The following is a 21,109-nucleotide window of genomic DNA, read 5'->3' on the forward strand; positions in this document are numbered from 1 at the left end:
GAGGAAAATCCCGCAACAAATAGCAGTTGTTGCGCTTTTTGCAGCGTGTTCGCAGTAATTCCGCCGCAAAAAAAGCAACTCAATAAAATAAAAAAATCTTATACTTACCCAGAAGTCTGTGTTTCTTCCTCCAGGCTGGCCTCCTGGGATGTGACCGCTGCAGCCAATCACAGGCTGCCTCAGTCTCCTGGAATGAAACGTCATGATAGCAGGCCGGCTAAGTGCAGCAGTTTTTCGCAGCGGACACGGTTTGGTGCGGTATTTAGCCCGGAATTCCTTGCGGCGCACAGGGCAGATATGCTGCATGATTTTACACAGCGTAACCGCCCCGTGTGACACACACACAAACTATATACGAATACACACCCACAGTATATACACACACACTATATACAAATACATAAACAGTATATATGCACACACACACACACACACACACACACACACACACACACACACACACACACACACACACACACACACACACTATATACAAATACATACACACAACTATATACAAATACATACACACAGTATATACATACACACACACACACACACACACACACACACACACACACACACACACACACACACACACACACACACACACACTATATACAAATACATACACACAACTATATACAAATACATACACACAGTATATACACACACACACACACACACACACACACACACACACACACACACACTATATACAAATACATAAACAGTATATATGCACACACACACACACACACACACACACACACACACACACACACACACACACACACACACACACACACACACACTATATACAAATACATACACACAACTATATACAAATACATACACACAGTATACACACACACACACTATATACAAAGACATACACACAGTATATACACACACACAGTATACACACACACTATATAGAAATACGTACACAGTATATATACGCACACACTATATACAACTACATACACACAGTATACAGACACACACACTATATACAAATACATACACACAGTATACACACACACACACTATATACAAATACACACACACACACACACACACACTATATACAAATACATACACACAGTATATACACACACACACACACACACACTATATACAAATACATACACACAGTATATACACACACACATACACTATATACAAATACATACACACAGTATATACACACACACATACACTATATACAAATACATGCACACAGTATATACACACACATACACTATATACAAATACATGCACACAGTATATACACACACATACACTATATACAAATACATAATAACAATTCCCGTTAATAAAACATTATTTGCGCTGTTATCCAGTCACGTGGGGCCTCAGCCCAGTTCATTGCGCTGTTATGAAAGATACATTGTAGCGGCTTATGCAACTAAGCCCCGCCCAGATAACCATATAAGGCTCTACTGCCCTTCTCTTCAGTTCCACCCAGACGAGCTCCTGCGCTGTGATTGGCTGCGGGTTATACTTGTAGTATTGATACGAGGAAGCGGCAGTTCCCTAGACCCAGAATCTTGTAACCGGGGACGACATGGGCAACGTGGATCTGGTGAAGCTGGGAGGTCTCCTGGTGAAGAATGCCCTGACCGGGGAGGTGAGCTGCGGGCACAGAGCCCCCTGTCATTATATACGGGCGGCTATGCGGACAATGACCAGGGCTGTGCCCTCAGCTGTAGTAATGCATCAGGGGGATTTCATCATTCACTGCAGTGCCAGGTTATAGCAATGATGGGAAAGTGATCCCCGGAGTGTCATGTGATCTATGTCCATTATATTCTGTCTCATGATCACCCACATACCGTATCAGAAAGTGGGGTACAAATGTCACCTAAAAGCGGGGTGTCCTTGCCAGTCATCTGTGCAGCCCCCGTCTTTCATCACATGTTTATTGGGCACCTTATAGGTCCGTTGTCTTGATGCTGCTTTAAACATCTATATTTATTTAAAGGGGTTTTCCCATAATCCATATTTATGACCTATTCACAGGTATATGATCAATAAGGTCAACATGTGTCACACAGGACACTCAGTAAAGGGGCTAGGTCTCCAAAGGTATGAGAAAATGCCTCCCCAGTGTTAATATAAACTCCACTATATATTGATACATAAGAAACAAAGGAGTCAATACTATTACCATTTTTTATTTGCCAAACGCATAGAAAAAATTACAAAATACATAGAGATAAAGTAGAATTCGAATGGGACAACTGTATATGGGCTATATACAGGACGGTAACGCAGTTATGTACAGAGGGCTAACCAGCCATATCTGGAGTGGCTGCGGTAGTGACGTGCCGTGCCAACAATCGGGTATACAGGGGTAATCTATACAGCAATGTCCTTACCATAAGAGAATATGTGTATATATAAAGCCGTGTTTATGGAGGTGAAAGTGATTATATCAATACTGCGTATCCTCAGGTACCAGTCACCAAGCTTGACGCTTGAGAAAATATAAAGGGAAAAATTTCCCCAAAGATCAATAAGGGTCTGACTGTCGGGCCCTCATCGATTACGAGTTCGGGCTTATCTTCCCGTTCCCAGGAGCCCCATAGGAATGGATGGAGCAGTAGTGCACATGCTCGGCCCCCGCCCTATTCATTCCTATGGCACTGACGAAGATCGTAGAGCGGCAGCTCCATAGTAATGAATGGAGCAGTGGCCGAGCATGTGCGCTACCTACCGCTCTATTCATATGGGGCACCCAGGAATGACCAGGTAAGCCTGTTATTGGTGGGGGTCCCAGCGGTCGGACACCTGCTGATCAGATGTTTATTTCCATCCGTTCTGTTTTTTTAAAGCCCGCCCCCCCCCAAAAAAAACCCTTTAGCCTCATGCACACGACCGTGTTCGGTCTGTGATATACGGACTGCATGTCAGCCGCATTTCCCGGACCGAACACAGTGCAGGGTGTCCCTGCCTCCCATCGGGAATTCTATTCCGAACTGAGACATGTTTTCAGTATGGGTCAGTTGTCCCGCAGGGAGGCAGGGACCCCTAGCGTCATACATAACTATGGCGCTAGGAACCCGGCTCCCTGCACTGTGTTCGATCTGAGAACTGCGGCCGACATGCGTTCCGTGTATTACGGACCGAACACGGTCGTGTGCATGAAGCCTTAAACCTCCCAAATGACCCCTTGCTCTCAGCAATGTCGATTGGAGGAGAGTTAATGACTGACCAGGATTTCCTAAGGAAGCATTATAGCTGGAGCAGTGTAGGACACCCCCGAACTCTTGTTAGGGGGCTCTTATTGCGCCTGCAGGTTTAACCCACCATGGGCATCTTACAGAACTCCATGTTTGTAGCACCGTTGAATGGTAACAATGGAACTTTTTAAGCGTGGTCCGAGGTGGCTTGGTGAGATATTTGTTGGCCTTAGACCCCCCTATATGGCTGCAGCTTTCATAGATTTTGTTTAATTTCTCCTTTTTTATTTTTTGTGGAGTTGTAATGTCTAAAACCCCGATCCTGCGTCTCCTCTAAATGGGTAATATGCGATGGCACCAGAGTCCGACTGGACGGCATGACACATAGAAGTGGCAGCAGCCCCTGGGGACTTGTGTAACTTGACTTTTGTGACGGATTCATTTACAGACTGGTCTGCGTAATAGCGGGATATGTGTGAGGTGGTCTGCTAGTATCTGAAGACCCCTCATCCAACCACCGCAATGGATAGTTCCCAGATGTGGACCCTTCTTGTCAGTGGACATATTACTCCCTGTATCGAAGTTGTTAGCACTCTGGGTGGGAGTGATATATTAATTTTTCCAGCCAAGGGGCTTTGGTCAGTCCGGTCCTATCTAGACTGATCGCCACAGATTTGGCTTTTCTTATTCCTAGGGAACCAGCTATAGCCATGGGAAGATGCTCATTTCCTCTGCAGCGGCCACTACAGGGGATTTTTAGTATTACATGGGGCCCAGTAGTTGAGTCCACCATCAGTGACTCAATGCTCTGGATCATAGGTGTAGATCTCGACTGGAGGACCCCTTTCCCCCTGTAACTGTCACATGTCCTATTAGGGCATATGGAAAGGGGTTGTCCAGATGGTCTTGCTGGCCATTCAACGTTCCATTTAACCACGTTCCAATATTTTTCACTGTACGTATTGTGACCGGTCAGGTGATCGAAACCAGCCAATCCGCTGAGAGGGTGCTCTGATTTGCGTCTTTTCTGATCGGGGTTACTAGAGGCTGTTCATTGAGTGCTATTGAATCTACTAGGTGACGGTTCACTGGGCATGTCATAGTAATAATTTAATGGGGTCTTTCTTTGATAAAGGTGGAGATCTCCTTTAAATTTCCAACTAGTCAATAGCTGAGGGTAACTTTTGTTTTAGGTCCCAACTGGAAACATCAGATGATATTACATAGAAGAACATTCAGCATTGATCTAATCTTGTGTGGATGGATCTGACCACCGGATGTGTCGATCACAGCGTAGAATCCGTTGCTTTTTGTTTTTGCTCATGTTTTGTGTGTGATGTGTTTTCAGACCGCGGAGTTACAGTCCCTATGGAGGGACCACGCGACCGTCCTGTTCTTCCTGAGGAGGTTTGGCTGCCAGATTTGCCGCTGGACGGCGAAAGAAGTTTCCAAGCTGCAAGAATCGTTCAGTTCCAACCAGTTCCGTCTGATAGGGATTGGACCAGAGAGTTTGGGGCTGCAAGAGTTTCTGGATGGGAATTATTTTTCCGGGGGTAAGTTTGCATAGGGATGAGTCTGTGGTCCTAGACCGAAGGATTTGGCCACAATCCTGTGGACAATCTGATAGTCGACTTAATAATTTCATTAAACAGCATGAGGAATTATTACTGTTAAAGGAGAACTCCTGGCAAAACTGATAACCGTGTCTAGTGTAGGACCTGAGTGGGCGGAGCATGACACAGGAATGAAAAGAAACCCCAAAACATAGCAGAGATAATCTGTGTCATGCTCCGCCCCTCGGGTCCTGTTCTAGATATAACGCAGGGTATCCATTTAGCCTGGAGTGTTCCTTTAAATGCTACAATTGTAATAATGCTGATTTGCAATGAGAAGATAAGAAAGTTTCCAAAAACAAAATTAACAATGCGAGTGCTGGTGTTCTCAGCTGAGGTGACAGTTCATCTCAGGCCGACTTTAGATGGACTGTAAAATTCCTGTAATCCGGCATCAATGGGATCTCATAGGTGATGGATTATGAGATTTTCTGGATTATTGGACGGCCATAGAAATTCTCTCTGCTTAAGTTTTGGGAAACTCTACATTCTAATTGCAGTTCTTTGCTGGAAACAAGTGCCGGATTATCAGACTTTCTGGATTATCCAATGCTGGAGTAAAGGAATGTTACTGTTTATTGAAGTGCATCTTTGGTTGGATTATCGGAATTTCCTTCTTTACAAGTCTGTAATAGGCTGAATGGAGTCAAAAATCCTCAAGTGCCATCAGCAGAATGCATGCGCTGTTTATGGCAGTCTGTATTCTGGCAGCACCATGCTGGGTGTATTGTACAGCATTGTATTGAGGGGATACAGACCACCATAAACAGCAGCCTGGATTCTGTAGATGGAGAAATGGAAATTTCCCACAATCCTGCTGGGTGACTATCCCTTTGCTCTCATAGTAAAGGGAATGACTGATAATCCCGTGATATTGGGCAGTTGCTAGTTACGCAGCTCCCTTTATATGATACGTCCAAGCCCGGAGTTTCACTTTAACAGTCGATGGAGCCTTCCTAATAGAAATATGATCCGTTGTTCTTTTACTACTGCAAATTTAGCAGAATAGGTTTATTACTTTTTGCATAACCCCATGTGCCGTGCCCCTATCCTGTTAATGAACAGCCCGCTGCCCCGTGGGTATAAACTCCACATCCCCCCGCCATCTATTATCTATAGTTTTATAGCTGTGACGTTGTGTAAACTTTGTGTCATTTGTTGTGTAACGTCGCTGAAGGTTTTTTCTCTGTTTCAGAATTATATCTGGATGAATCAAAGCAGAGCTACAAGGAGCTGGGATTCAAGAGGTCGGTGTCCAAAAAGTTCATCTAGAACAGGATCTGTGTTATGTTTTTAGATACAACCTTTATTGTACTCCAGAGCTGCATTAACAATTCCGCAGCTTCAAAGCTGAAATCTCGTAGCATTCCCTGCCTGTTCAGTGTCTGCACAGAGGTTACCCTGGTGATTTGTACTCTAGGAAGTGCCATCTTGACACCACAGGCTATGCCATTTGATTTTACAAAAGCAAACTACCCCCCCCCCCCTGCATTATAGAAGCTCAGCTAAGCTGTTAGGAAGGTGTCTTGTCAACTGTTTCCAACTGGCAAAATAGTGAGTGCAGCTCTGGAGTATAATACAGGAGGTAACTCGGGATCAGTACAGGATAAGTAATGTAATGTATGTACACAGTGACTCCACCGGCAGACTAGTGAGTGCAGCTCTGGAGTATAATACAGGATGTAACTCAGGATCAGTACAGGATAAGTAATGTAATGTATGTACACAGTGATTCCACCAGCAGAATAGTGAGTGCAGCTCTGGAGTATAATATAGGCCGTAACTTGGTATCAGTATAGGACAAGTAATATAATGTACACTACCGTTCAAAAGTTTGGGGTCACCCAGACAATTTTGTGTTTTCCATGAAAGCTCACACTTATATTTATCAAATCAGTTGCAAAATGACTAGAAAATATAGTCAAGACATTGACAAGGTTAGAAATAATGATTTTTATTTCAAATAATTTCTCCTTCAAACTTTGCTTTGGTCTTGGAATGCTCCATTTGCAGACCTTTGGCATTCTAGCTGTTAATTTGCTGAGGTAATCGGGAGAAATTTCACCCCATGCTTCCAGAAGCCCCTCCCACAAGTTGGATTGGCTTGATGGGCACTTCTTGCGTACCATACGGTCAAGCTGCTCCCACAACAGCTCTATGGGGTTGAGATCTGGTGACTGCGCTGGCCACTCCATTACAGATAGAATACCAGCTGCCTGCTTCTTCCCTAAATAGTTCTTGCATCATTTGGAGGTGCTTTGGGTCATTGTCCTGTTGTAGGATGAAATTGGCTCCAATCAAGCGCTGTCCACAGGGTATGGCATGGCGTTGCAAAATGGAGTGATAGCCTTCCTTATTCAAAATCCCTTTTATCTTGTACAATCTCCCACTTTACCAGCACCAAAGCAACCCCAGACATCACATGACCTCCACCATGCTTGACAGATGGCGTCAGGCACTCTTCCAGCATCTTTTCAGTTGTTCTGCGTCTCACAAATGTTCTTCTGTGTGATCCAAACACCTCAAACTTCGATTCGTCTGTCCATAACACTTTTTCCCAATCTTCCTCTGTCCAATGTCTGTGTGCTTTTGCCCATATTAATCTTTTCCTTTTATTAGCCAGTCTCAGATATGGCTTTTTCTTTGCCACTCTGCCCTGAAGGCCAGCATCCCGGAGTCGCCTCTTCACTGTAGACGTTGACACTGGCATTTTGCGGGTACTATTTAATGAAGCTGCCAGTTGAGTGCCTGTGAGGCATCTATTTCTCAAACTAGAGACTCTAATGTACTTGTCTTGTTGCTCAGTTGTGCAGCGGGCCTCCCACTTCTCTTTCTACTCTGGTTAGTGCCTGTTTGTGCTGTCCTCTGAAGGGAGTAGTACACACCGTTGTAGGAAATCTTCAGTTTCTTGGCAATTTCTCGCATGGAATAGTCTTCATTTCTAAGAACAAGAATAGACTGTCGAGTTTCACATGAAAGCTCTCTTTTTCTAGCCATTTGGAGAGTTTAATCGAACCCACAAATGTAATGCTCCAGATTCTCAACTAGCTCAAAGGAAGGTCAGTTTTATAGCTCCTCTAAACAGCAAAACTGTTTACAGCGGTGCTAACATAATTGCACAAGGGGTTTCAAGTGTTTTCTAATCATCCATTAGCCTTCTAACACCGTTAGCAAACACAATGTACCATTAGAACACTGGAGTGATGGTTGCTGGAAATGGGCCTCTATACACCTATGTAGAGATTGCATTAAAAACCAGACGTTTGCAGCTAGAATAGTCATTTGTCACATTAACAATGTATAGAGTGTATTTCTGATTAATTTAATGTTATCTTCATTGAAAAAAACTGCTTTTCTTTCAAAAATAAGGACATTTCTAAGTGACCCTAAACTTTTGAACGGTAGTGTATATACAGTGACTCCACCAGCAGAATAGTGAGTGCAGCTCTGGAGTATATTACAGGCTGTAACTCATGAAATAACAAACAAAAAAGACAAAACCAAAGTATACTTTCTGTTGATGGATCCAATGATAAGCTGCCCAGACACTGACAGTAGCTGTCGGGCTCATTTGAGTTGCAGCTATTGCTCCTGACTCTCCTGTACACAAGGATGGTCGGACGACGACTCTTCCAGTCTAGAAGATGTCGGTTCTGGCTACTTTGCCTATTTGCATCTTCATGAACTGATTAAGGATCATGTTTTTTTATTTATTACAGATACAATGCTTTTTCTGTAGTTCCCGCGGCTCTTGGGAAGAAGGTTCGAGATATTGTTACTAAGGTGAGAAAATATCTACAAGTCAGTAGTATAAACCTGATTTTAATTTTTTAATTCTTTAACATTCTCCAACTTACATTTTACAGGCAAATGCAGATGGGGTGCAAGGAAATTTCAGTGGCGATCTCCTGCAGAGTGGGGGGTTGCTGATCGTCAGCAAAGGTAAAGGGATTTTATATTCAGTATTAATCATGGAATTTATTTTACCTGCAGAATTATGAAAACATTGGGACTGTACCCAAAGCAAACACAAGGTGGCAGGAGGGAGCTCTGTCATGTAATTTTACAATGGATAGGAAGGGTAAAGCTTGCCGTACTGATCGGGGGGGGGAGGGGGGTGGTCTCTGCAAACTGTGTCTCCAGCTGTTCTAAAACTACAACTCTCAGCATGCCCTGACGAGGAGGACTCATTACTACTCCAATCTAATTTTACATTTTATAGCTAAAATCTTCTGTTTAACGAATTGTGTTTTTTCTTTCAAGGAGGAGAAAATGTTTTACTTCATTTTGTGCAAGATTCCCCTGGTGACCACATTCCTCTAGAAACCATAGTGAAAACTCTTGGCATTTCTGCAAGTGTGACTGAAGGACAGCGCCCTCAGGTGGGAGTCCGATATCATTACGTTAATCACACATAGCGAGATAGAGAATATATATATCTATCTATCTCTCACACACACAACTTCTAAAAGTCATATATAGCGCGGCTCTGTTAGTAATCTGCATATTTTCTACTACTGGATAGTTTCCCGGATGTCTCGCTCACTTTCTCCACCTTAGATTACTATTTTGTTTCTACTAATGTGTCTATTATATCCTTGCAGTGGTCGGAGCTCTAAATCCTCTCTATAGTCATGATCAAAATCTGTCTGCCTGGCCCACCACTAGAGGCAGCTTATGAGCATAATGCATATGGGTCCCATTAATCACAATAATAAAAATGTATGCTGCATGCTCCCCCTAGTGGTGGCTACAGGCAGGTAGAATTTTTTTAATTGAAAGGGTAACTAAACTTTAAAAAAAACTTTTGACGTGTTAGAAGTTTTGATTGGTGAGGGTCCGAGCACTTAGACTCCCACCGATCGCTAAAACGAAGCAGCAGAAGTACTTGGGTGAGCGCTGTGCCTCTTTGTTTCTGACTTACCTTGGAAAGACGAGCGAGCGACGTGCGGACTCCAAGGCTTTCCATTGAGCCCGTACAACACTCAGAGAAGACCGATCAGAAATGAAGTGTCAAAGTGCTCACCCAAGCACTTCTGCCTCTGTTTTAGTGATTGGGGGGCATCTCAGTGCTTGGACCCCCACCAATAAAATCTTCTGACATGTCAAAAGATTTTTTATTTTTTTTTTAAAAGATTACTTTACGGATTACTTCTGGGTGGACTTTCCCTTTTAATGAGGTGGCGCAAGGTGATGACTTATGAACCAGTACGCCCTCTAGAGGTTGATCCGGGACTACACCTCTGATTCTATGTGTATTAGTTGTTGTTGCTCCCACACCTCCCCCTCCCAGGTCTTCATCAGTCTCTGGTTCTGTGTATATCTATAGTATGTAGTGTTATTCTCTCACCCTCGCTGACTTCCGTCATCCTTCCTTCCACAGTGTAACGATGACGTGTGCACGCGGTGAATAAAGAATCCAGGACCGCGGTGAATAAATAAGCCGGGACCGCGGGTCATCAGTCACGTGACGTCTCAGTTTATCATGGTCTTTGCACTGACTGCCGTCTACTGCCCGTCATCCCGCCACTAACTCAAGGGGCTTTTATAGGATTATGATGAGACATCACATGTAAGAGGGGTGTCCCAATTTGATGTCGAGCAAACTTAATCCTTGTATAATGAAAAATGCTGCAATCTTCTAATTTATTCTGTATCGATATCTCACACGCTTCAATACAGATGCTTGCTGTCAGTGAATGGAAAGATTCTTATTTACATGCAGAGATTAAACACAATCTCTATGGGTCCAACATTCTGTGCTGACTAATTTTATAACTAATACCTTTTATAGTGGTCAGAGCTCCAACTCTAACTACAGCTCATGAATATGAGCTGCATGAGAAAAAGGGATTTCTATAAAAACTACAGATCACTGACAAGTAAGTAATAAAGTGTTGGAATATCTGCTGACAGACTCCCTTTAAATGATAAAATTCTGTCTGCCTGCAACCACCACTAGGGGGAGCTTATGAGCTTACTGCATACTGATTATACATGAACTCTATGATAACACAGTAGAGGGAAGCTCCCTCTAGTGGTTACTGCAGGCAGCCATAATTTTATTTAACCCTGTCTATGCAGGGGATTTGGTACTCGGTTAAAAAAAAAAAAATGTAACCGCTTTGAGAAGATATTTAGAAATTCCGTATAGACTGTGTGAGAGGTGGACGTTCCCTTTAGACGAGCGTGGAGGCTGATGTTTGCAGCTGTAGATAAAACCCTTATCGGGTTCCCATATAGTGTAAATGCTGTGGGATTTCTGCAACGGAAATCTGCGGAAATTTTGCAGCGTTTACAGTATCGGCAACGCAGATCAGATTTAGAAACTCATGCCCACGCTGCGCAAAATAAACGTAGTAAAAAAGGATCATAAATTGACCGGCGGTGCGGATTTTAAATCTGCGCATGTCAATTTATGCTGCGTTTTTGTTGCTTTTCTGTCGCGGGTTTTCTCCATTGAATTCTATAGGGATGTGAAACCTGCAACAAATAGTCGAGTGTTGCAAACTTCTCACCCGGGCGTTGACCTGACGACGCTTTCTTCTGTTCCTCTTCCACGCCGCCTCCTAGGATGACGTTTCATCTCCTGTGACTGCTGCAGCCAATCAGATTGCAGCGGTCACATGGGCTGCACAATCATACAGGGAGAAGTGTGTGTGTGTGTGTGTGTGTGTGTGTGTGTTCTCTTTTTTTTGCGGTGCTTTTCGAAGTGCAAATTCCGCCCAAATGAACTGAACCTCAATGTAGCGCCGTCTTTCAGGCAGAATGTGCGGTGGGCTCTAAGTCGGATACGCTGCGTAGTTTTACACGACACATGGGAAGCCGACCTTAAAACATCTCCTCTTTGGAGCCCCCTATGCCCAGTCATCACCGCTGGGACCCTGCACTGACGTGTAAATCATTTTGAACCGTTTTTTTTTTGTTTTTTTTATTCTTGTGCTTCCGTCTTGTTGTTTAGGAATATTGCACGTCAATAATAATTTATATCGCACCCCGGCGTCTATTACAGATGTCTTTATTGTATGTTTTTGTTTTATACTTTGACGTATTTTATGATTTCCGGCCTGTGCACATCTGCGTCCGGGTTCCGTCCTACGGTTTCTGTTCACGGGTTCCCTTGACGGAACCCACGAAGGGAACCCCGACCTAGCTGTGACCAGGCCCTTATTCACATAATGTACATTTCTTTACTCTGGTATTAATGGGAATCTGGGAGGGGCCAGATTATCAAATATACTTGATTACTAGATGGTCATAGGAAAGTACAAGAAGCTTCCAGAAGAGAAACGATCTGCGTTATTTACACTTGAGCTGCGTTCTCGTATGAACCTCAGTACCAGTGCTTGAGAGAATGGGTCAAATGCCTGTGTGATCTTACTGGTGGTTTAGTTTCTGGTAGTGTAAAATAATTATTTCTACTGTAATGAAATCCGTCTTGCCTGCTGGGCTGCTGCTTGTACATGGCAGCCAAACTGAAAAAGCAGAGCTGCAGTATAAATCAAGGGGGAGAAGCAGCAGCCTGGGCCTGTGATAAGACAGATGGATTTTAGACTACCTCAGACTCCGATAGACAGTGCAGTTAAGTCGGAGTCACTGATCTTCGTTGTGGTGCACATCAAGAAAGTAGTCAATGGTGAAGACGATAAATAACAGGTAATCATGACCCAGAGGTAGCGACTTATAGGTAGACACCCCAGCAAATCTAGTTTATTCTAATATATTTGAATATTTAATGGGTAGAAGTATGTCTAGTACCGTGTACATAAATCTATAGTATGTATCTTGTAGACTCATTCAAATCCGGCTCTGACCGATCGACTAGATGGAAATGAGGCGTGAATACTAATGCAAACTCATGTATAGGGTTTGTATACACTAAATGGTGTTTCCCTACTGAATAAATCCTAATTATTGTATAATTAAAAGTTCTGCAACTTTCTAATATATTTTGTGTTTCTGTTCATGACAATTTCAAGATCTCTGCTGGCTTGTAAATATTCTTGTTTAAGACAAATATTTGCAGGGATTCCAATACACTTAAAGAGGTTGTCCAGGATTAGAAAAAAAGTCTACTTTACTTTTTTAATTTCTTCTTTCTCCAGAGAAAACAGTGCCTCTTTTGTTAGTGGGCTGTGTCTGGTATTGCAGTTTAGCCTCATTCACTTGAATGTTAAACATAGCCCATTAACAAGAATGACACGGTTTCTGGAAATGAAACAGGCCTTTTTTTTTTTTTTTTTTTCTTTTTTCCTCTAATCCAGAAATAACCCCTTTATCCAGCTGTGTAAGGTGGACTGAGCCTAATGTTTTCATTCACTGAACGGAGTGGAGATCTTGAGTGAACTGAGGAATCTATAGAAAAAGTATATTATAAAGTTGTGAACTTAACATTACACAATAATTGCGCTTTATTTATATAAAACCCCTGAAATATTTAGTTTTATTAAACGTACTGCTACATCATTTGTCACCACTAGATGGCGACTCTGTAAAGGAAAATACAATGCTGTACAAAAGCACGTTATTATGATCAGCGGTGAATACTGCGGCCACGGGCAGAAGGGAACGGTCACCCACAAGATCTTTCCTAATAATCGCACAATTATCAAGAATGTTCTGCAGATTAAAGTCTATGGAGAAGAGAGGGTGTGCAGCTGGGGGAAGGGAACGATAAGATTCTAGGTGCCAATTCCTACCAGGCCAGTGTCAGGCTGGGATTCTGTGTGTCCGCCATAGGACCTTATTCTGAGGGCCACTCTCCATCTATACAGAACACGTCCACTAGCTGCATCATAATCTTTGTTGTTATCATTATTATTAGGGTCTTCTAAGAAATTATTTGTGGGTCCTCCTGTAAGAAATTGACCCAGTGGGTCCAAATGGGTTTGTCTTCTGCAGGACCTTTAGGCCCTGTTCACACGGAGTATTTTTCAGGCGGAAAAATCGGCGTCAAAATTCCTTCAGGCATTTTGAGGCAGATTTTGACCTGCCTGTACTCTCTTTTTGCGGCGTTTTTCGGCCGCTGCCATTAAGCGCCACAGGCAAAAAAAAAAAACGCCACGAAACACTCTTTCTCCACCTCCCATTGATGTCAATGGGAGGTCAGAGGTGGAAATGCCTGAAGAGAGGTCAAAACCGCCTAGGCCTCCAATTGAAATCAATGGGAAGTGTCACTGACGCGGTTTCCGCTACAAAAACCGCACCAAGAGCCTCTGAGAAATAGGCCATAGAGCCCCTTATGGTGTCAGATCCTGGGCCCACAGGAAGAGCCTTTCCCTACAGACCTATATTACAGTATTCGCTGAGTGTAGGTGAGGGTTCAGCTCTATGATGGGGCAACATTGACTCATCTCCCAAAAAATACATAGCAGTTCTGGCTGGATTCCTCTGAGCAGTGTGCTCTGGAACTTCTAGAGTTAAAAGTTCCAAATCCTGTAGATGGGTATAGGAGCTATTGAGTTTATTAACCTCATTTGAATGTTTTAACTCTTTACTTTCCATAGTGTAAGGGATAGAGGGAAAAGTGGTTCTGGAAAGATTAGTGTGAGTGTAATGCGAGGAGCAAACAACTAATTTATTCTGCCGCTCTGTCAATGAAATTGATCACCAAAACAGATCCCTGAAGAGTAAAGAGGAGATTATAAAAAGAGACTGCTTCCTATAACACAGGATGTCACTACGGATCAGTACAGGATAAGTAATGTAATGTATGTACACAGTGACTCCACCAGCAGAATAGTGAGTGCAGCTCTGGAGTATAATACAGGATGTAACTCAGGATCAGTACAGGATAAGTAATGTAATGTATGTACACAGTGACTCCACCAGCAGAATAGTGAGTGCAGCTCTGGAGTATAATACAGGATGTAACGCAGGATCAGTACAGGATAAGTAATGTAATGTATGTACACAGTGACTCCACCAGCAGAATAGTGAGTGCAGCTCTGGAGTATAATACAGGATGTCACTACGGATCAGTACAGGATAAGTAATGTAATGTATGTACACAGTGACTCCACCAGCAGAATAGTGAGTGCAGCTCTGGAGTATAATACAGGATGTAACTCAGGATTAGTACAGGATAAGTAATGTATGCACACAGTGACTCCACCAGCAGAATAGTGAGTGCAGCTCTGGAGCATTATACTGGCTATAACTCATGATCAGTACAGGATAAGTAATGTAATGTATGTACACAGTGACTCCACCAGCAGAATAGTGAGTGCAGCTCTGGAGTATAATACAGGATGTCACTACGGATCAGTACAGGATAAGTAATGTAATGTATGTACACAGTGACTCCACCAGCAGAATAGTGAGTGCAGCTCTGGAGTATAATACAGGATGTAACTCAGGATTAGTACAGGATAAGTAATGTATGCTCACAGTGACTCCACCAGCAGAATAGTGAGTGCAGCTCTGGAGTATAATACAGGATGTAACTCCGGATCAGTACAGGATAAGTAATGTAATGTATGTACACAGTGACTCCACCAGCAGAATAGTGAGTGCAGCTCTGGAGTATAATACAGGATGTCACTACGGATCAGTACAGGATAAGTAATGTAATGTATGTACACAGTGACTCCACCAGCAGAATAGTGAGTGCAGCTCTGGAGTATAATACAGGATGTAACTCAGGATTAGTACAGGATAAGTAATGTATGCACACAGTGACTCCACCAGCAGAATAGTGAGTGCAGCTCTGGAGTATAATACAGGATGTAACTCCGGATCAGTACAGGATAAGTAATGTAATGTATGTACACAGTGACTCCACCAGCAGAATAGTGAGTGCAGCTCTGGAGTATAATACAGGATGTAACTCAGGATTAGTACAGGATAAGTAATATCATGTATGTACACAGTGACTCCACCAGCAGAATAGTGAGTGCAGCTCTGGAGTATAATACAGGATGTAACTCAGCATCAGTACAGGATAAGTAATGTAATGTATGTATGTACAGTGACTCCACCAGCAGAATAGAGAGTACAGCTCTGGAGTATAATACAGGATGTAACTCAGGATCAGTACAGGATAAGTAATGTAATGTATGTACATAGTGACTCCACCAGCAGAATAGTGAGTGCAGCTCTGGAGTATAATACAGGATGTATCTCAGGATCAGTACAGGATAAGCAATGTAATGTAGATAGCTGTCAGAGGCAGGGTTTAATAGGAGTAAGTTAAAATTACAATACACGGCAATACATAGATATTGCAGTGTATAGTACCAACAGTCTAACGTTCGTTTGTTCAAGTTCCCTCAGGATACTGAAAAAAAATAAAAGCAGTTAAAGTTTTAAATATAATAATGTGAAAAAGTAAATAAATAAACATAATTAGATTCGCTGAGTCTATAAAGTTCCTGAACTATTACAATATAACAAAATTTATCCCATTTATCCGGTGAACGCTGTGAAAGAACTCCCAACAAACCCGCCAGATTTGTTGTTTTTTGGTTACTTTCAAATAAAAATATAATAAAAAGGTGATCAAAATGTTGTATCCTAAATCATACCAGTAAGCACTACAGCTCGCTCCTCACACTGCTCCACGTACAGAAAAAAAAAGTTATGGGTCTCAGAATATGGCGACAAAAAACAATTCTTATTTTCTTTTTGAGCAATTTTTTTTAACTTTCTAAAAGTAGTAAATCATAAAAAACTATATAAATGTGGACCTGCAGAATAAAGTTAACATGTCGTTTTTACCGCGCGTGAATGATGTAAAAGTAAAACACAATAAACAATGGAGAAATTAGTTTTTTCCCATTCCACCCCACAAATAATTATTTTTACAGTTTCCTGATATGATATATTAAATGGTGCCTTAAAAAACTACAACTCGTCCGACAAAAAACATGTCCTCATATGGCAATGTCGAAGGAAAATAAAAAACGTATAACTTTTGGACGACGTGGAGAAAAAAAAAATAAAAATATAAAATGGCTGAGGTGCCATGGGTTTGGAGAGGACCTATCACCTCTTTTGATATTTCTGTATTAGTAAATACTTGTAGTCCCCATGAAATGCAATGCCAGAGCACCTTTTTAGAACTCTGCGTTGTGCTGTTCCTCTATTATTCCTCCTGGAAATGACTGAATAAATTGACAACTGGGTGTTATTTCCCTTGTCCAAGGGGTGTGTCCCTACACAGTCTCACTCTGTTTGAAACTGTCCAATCAGTGCTGACTGTCAAGGCACCCCTACCCAGTTGTCAATTTATTCATAAACTTCTAGGAGGAAAAACAGAGGAACGGTACAACACAGTTTTCCTTAGGTGAATATTGTGCATACGTAAATCGTACTATTCGTTGCGATCATGATCTTGTCACTGTCCCAGGGCCATAAGACTTCCAGCTTTAATGTGGATGTGCTAGCCCTAGGCTTCATGAAGCTGGAACTCCTTCATTAGATGCGATGACGTCAATGAAAAGCTGAGCCTTTCTAGTAGAGGAGATATGTGACGTGTGCCGTGATGTACAAGATTGGACCAGTCTATCCTAATGGACTAGACTGAACTTTTGACCATTAAGATGTGCCGAGTGAAGGCTTACATGGGACTTCTTCCACCGCCTTCTTTTTAGAGTCTGCATAGTCTGAAGAAGTTCACACAAGGTCCTCTACACATGGAGTTTCCACGAGCGTTTATCTGATAAATCAAGAAGTCCTGGACTAGCTTATTGACCTATCTCGTACTCTCTGAGGATCAGAGGTCCATCAGGTGGTTGCTGATGTATCCAGAAACCCATGATTCGTTGGGCATCAAAACATTTTATTATGAAACTTCTCTCTGAATTAGGAGCGTCTACTTTTTCTCTAATTTCCTCTGAAGAGGTCTGGCCATTGTTGTCAAGGATGAGCCAATTTAGCCTCCGGTGCTCCTCAAGGTTCAAGAGAATCCAAGACGTTCTTCAGTTGTTATTTGAGTTACGCTCAGTTTCTTGTGCCCTAGCGGGCCACGGGCTGCCTCCCATGTAAGAGGACAGGAGTAGCATGCAACCGGTGGCGGGGCGCTGGTACAGATTTAGCTTTGGGGCCCAGGAACTTCAAAGAATTCCACTAGATGTCAGGGATCTAGACCGGACACTGATTATAATCCACCATTTTACCATCATAAACTTCTACAGTCACTAATATTCACTTTATTGGGTCATGAATAAAAATTTGTGCAAAAATTGCAACCAATCAGATGTTTTATTTTCTCTTGAAGCTGATTGGTTGCTGTGCACAACACCATTGTTCTCATTTGAACTTAATATGGGACTGTCTTTGTCTTTTGAACAGACGTGACAACTCAGATGATCGTGATTGAACCTCAGAAGATGTTTCTTTTGGAATCTTCACGCACCATCTGATTCTCATTTCTAATTTCAGGTCTAAACAAATACATTCCCCTCCGAATCTGTTTTCAATAATTGATGGCAACAGTTTTATAATGTCTTCAAATTTGGTTTACAGAGCTGTAAACAATTACCTGGAGTTTATTCGGCTTCTCAGAGCGTTCTTCCCGCTGATTTGTAAATTAATGAAGTAGCTGATGTCTCTGATGTGCAAATTAGGGATTCATGTTCTTCAAGGAGAAGGAAGGCTGCAATTAATTATCATTTTGTATTCCTTTGGTGAAACATCTGAAAGCGGATAAGGTAACTACAATTCCCAAGTGCCTGAACAAGGATCACTCCTTTTCTTGGAGACGGCCACGCAGGGGACTATTATTTTCTCCATCCCCATACTAACGTTTCCTCTGTGTTGGTTTAGATCTGCTGTGATGGATTTTTGATAAATGTCAAGACAATAATAATTTCAAACAGAGCCCAAAGTTGCCTTCTGAGGGCAAATATCCATGAGCAACCGAGTCCATACAACACCTGCAAACAGTTCATCCATCACATGACCCAACTTTTTTATTTTTGTTCTCCCCATCATGGTACGACGTCACTGTGACGCAAAAATGTGTGAAGAGAAGTTTTCCCTGTATTGCAGCTTCCACTCATACACGCTTTTGGAAACATAAAATTTCAGTGAAGGCCAAATGAGTAGCACATGGTCGGCTTCCTTAGTCCATTAAGAAGAATTTACATAATCTCCTTCCTTTGACTTCACAATTTGTGCCCGGTGTCTAGGACTCCATAAGAAGCAGTTTAAGGAAGAACTACATTTATGTTATGAAAATATATTAAAAAAAATATTTTTGTGTCCACATGATAATACTTCCTGTCTCTGTGCTCTGGCAGCTCAGCATTGTCATAGGGACTCGGAGCATAATTTAGATTTTTCTAGTACAGGTATATACCCAATACTTTTGAGGCTCAGTGTCTCAGGGAGATAGGGAGTCAGTATGAGGCTACAGAGAGCAATGTGGAGCCCAGTTTAATATGTTGTGGGTGCCAGTGTTGAGCTGTCAAGAGTGTGATTGGTCAACAAATCCTAAATGCAGTTGTGGTGTCCTATAATATCCTTGGATGTGTTACATAGACTCAAAGTGCATGTCCACCCTTGATCACCATTTTATTTTCTAATCTAAATAGGTCAATAATTCTGTGTTTAGTCATTTATTTATTATAAAGCTCCGTTTTTCTGACACAGAGCTCCAAATCCTCTGCGTAAACCTAGGACAAAATGCAAAAATTTATGCTGCCTGCAGCCACCATTAGAGGGAGCTAAGATTACTGCATACGTTTATATATTGAATTCAGTAAACAATAAGGTCCTGAGCTCCCTCTAGTGGTGGCTACAGGCAGCCTGAATTGTTTATTTACCTTGATTTCTATACGAAGGATTTAGAGTTCTAGATCAGAAAAACTGAGCTTTAACTGCTGTAAGGTTATTTTAAAAATGTAATTGTGTTAAAAGGTGGATATTCAATGTAAAGATTGTCATAAGACTCTAGGATTCTCGGATCGCTCTCTGTTGTTGAATCCCGTGCTAGTAGAAATTCTTGCTTGCAAATTTGTTAGATATTGGCCACAGATATAACTTTCATTGTGGGACATCGAGCCTCAGGAAACAAAGTCTTTGAAGAGTAAAAATGTTGTCTGGCCAAAACTGTTCTAAGTTCCCTAAGAATAATTGGGTGAATGCCATTAATCTAGGTGCCGTTATCGATACTAATTATATCCAGCTTTCCTGTTTTTTTTTTTTTTTTGCTTTTCTAAGTATTCTGTATTGTTAAGATTGCAGTCATGTCTAGGTTCCCCTATAACAAACCTTTTTCTAAATTTAAAAACTAGAACGGGGTAGAAAAAGAGACACGGCGCCACATAGTGCAAAATAAAAGCTAGGTGAGGCAAGGGAGCACACTTGTTTGGAATATGCTCACCTTGACCAGTGGACACTGGTTTGTGTCAAAAACGCATTGAAGCTGCTGCCAGGTCCATAACACAGCAAACTGAGTTTGTTGTCCAAAATGAGACTTGATAAAATAAAAAAAGATGGGACCATCGGCGCTGCTAGGGTAAAGCAGTAATGCAAGGACTTAGACGAACATCAAGGCAAACGTTTTAATGACAAGGGCTACGCGTTTCAACACCGGACTGGTGTCTTCATCAGGCCAGCATTGGCCTGATGAAGACACCAGTCCGGTGTTGAAAAGTGTAGCCCTTGTCATTAAAACGTTTGCCTTGATGTTCGTCTAAGTCCTTGCATTACTGCTTTACCCTAGCAGCGCCGGTGGTCCCATCTTTTTTTATTTTAACAAGTCCTTTTTTCTAAATTTGGGATTGATACTTCGTTAAAGGGGTTGTCAAGGCACGGGCAACTGATAACCTAGGTTATCATTATATGATCGGTGTGTGTCCGACACCTGGACCTTCTGCCTCCGGGCACCGGATGTCCATGCCGGAAGTAGATGGCTCCGGTCACAGAATAGCGGCCGAGCTGCAGTACTATTCAAGGAGCAGAGCTGCAGTTCTGCAGAACGGCCGCTATGCAGTGGTCGGAGCCTTCTGCTTCCGGCACCTACTCCATACCCTGTGTAACATCCGGAGGCAGCCAGAGCATTTGATTGGTGTGTGGTCCAGGTGTCGGACCCGCAACGATCATATACTGAGGACCTACCCTGTGGATAGGTCATCAGTTTTCTGCACCAGGACAACGCCTTTAACTCTTTTTTTTTTTTATTGTACTGAAATGTTCACAAACCATGATGGGGCAGAAGAAGTAACTAGGGGGATTCTTGAAATCCAAAGTTTAGGACTATTATGGTCGTCACTCTGCCTCGTGTCTTTCACTCCCTCCCTCGACCGCTCAACTTCATACATTTTAATATCTACTGTCTGC

General features: G+C 42.3%; 1 protein-coding gene across 1 annotated transcript; it reads left to right on the plus strand.

Moving 5' to 3' along the window:
• Window positions 1-1,501: 1,501 nt before the first annotated feature.
• Window positions 1,502-10,577, plus strand: PRXL2B (peroxiredoxin like 2B). Its single transcript, XM_075840727.1, has 7 exons — window positions 1,502-1,654; window positions 4,558-4,762; window positions 6,018-6,069; window positions 8,542-8,605; window positions 8,689-8,764; window positions 9,086-9,204; window positions 10,206-10,577. The coding sequence occupies exons 1-7, from the start codon at window positions 1,592-1,594 to the stop codon at window positions 10,230-10,232; spliced, it is 606 nt and encodes a 201-aa protein (XP_075696842.1). The 5' UTR covers window positions 1,502-1,591; the 3' UTR covers window positions 10,233-10,577.
• The last annotated feature ends 10,532 nt before the right edge of the window (window positions 10,578-21,109 follow it).

This window comes from Rhinoderma darwinii, chromosome 10 (assembly GCF_050947455.1).
Source record: "Rhinoderma darwinii isolate aRhiDar2 chromosome 10, aRhiDar2.hap1, whole genome shotgun sequence".
Lineage (NCBI taxonomy): Eukaryota > Metazoa > Chordata > Amphibia > Anura > Rhinodermatidae > Rhinoderma > Rhinoderma darwinii.

Excerpts from the sequence above, each read along its gene's own strand:
- PRXL2B (XM_075840727.1), top strand. The coding sequence starts at position 1,592 with ATGGGCAACGTGGATCTGGTGAAGCTGGGAGGTCTCCTGGTGAAGAAT. Across the intron at positions 4,763-6,017 it reads TGGGAATTATTTTTCCGGGG|AATTATATCTGGATGAATCA; the intron begins GTAAGTTTGCAT and ends TCTCTGTTTCAG. Across the intron at positions 6,070-8,541 it reads AAGGAGCTGGGATTCAAGAG|ATACAATGCTTTTTCTGTAG; the intron begins GTCGGTGTCCAA and ends TATTTATTACAG.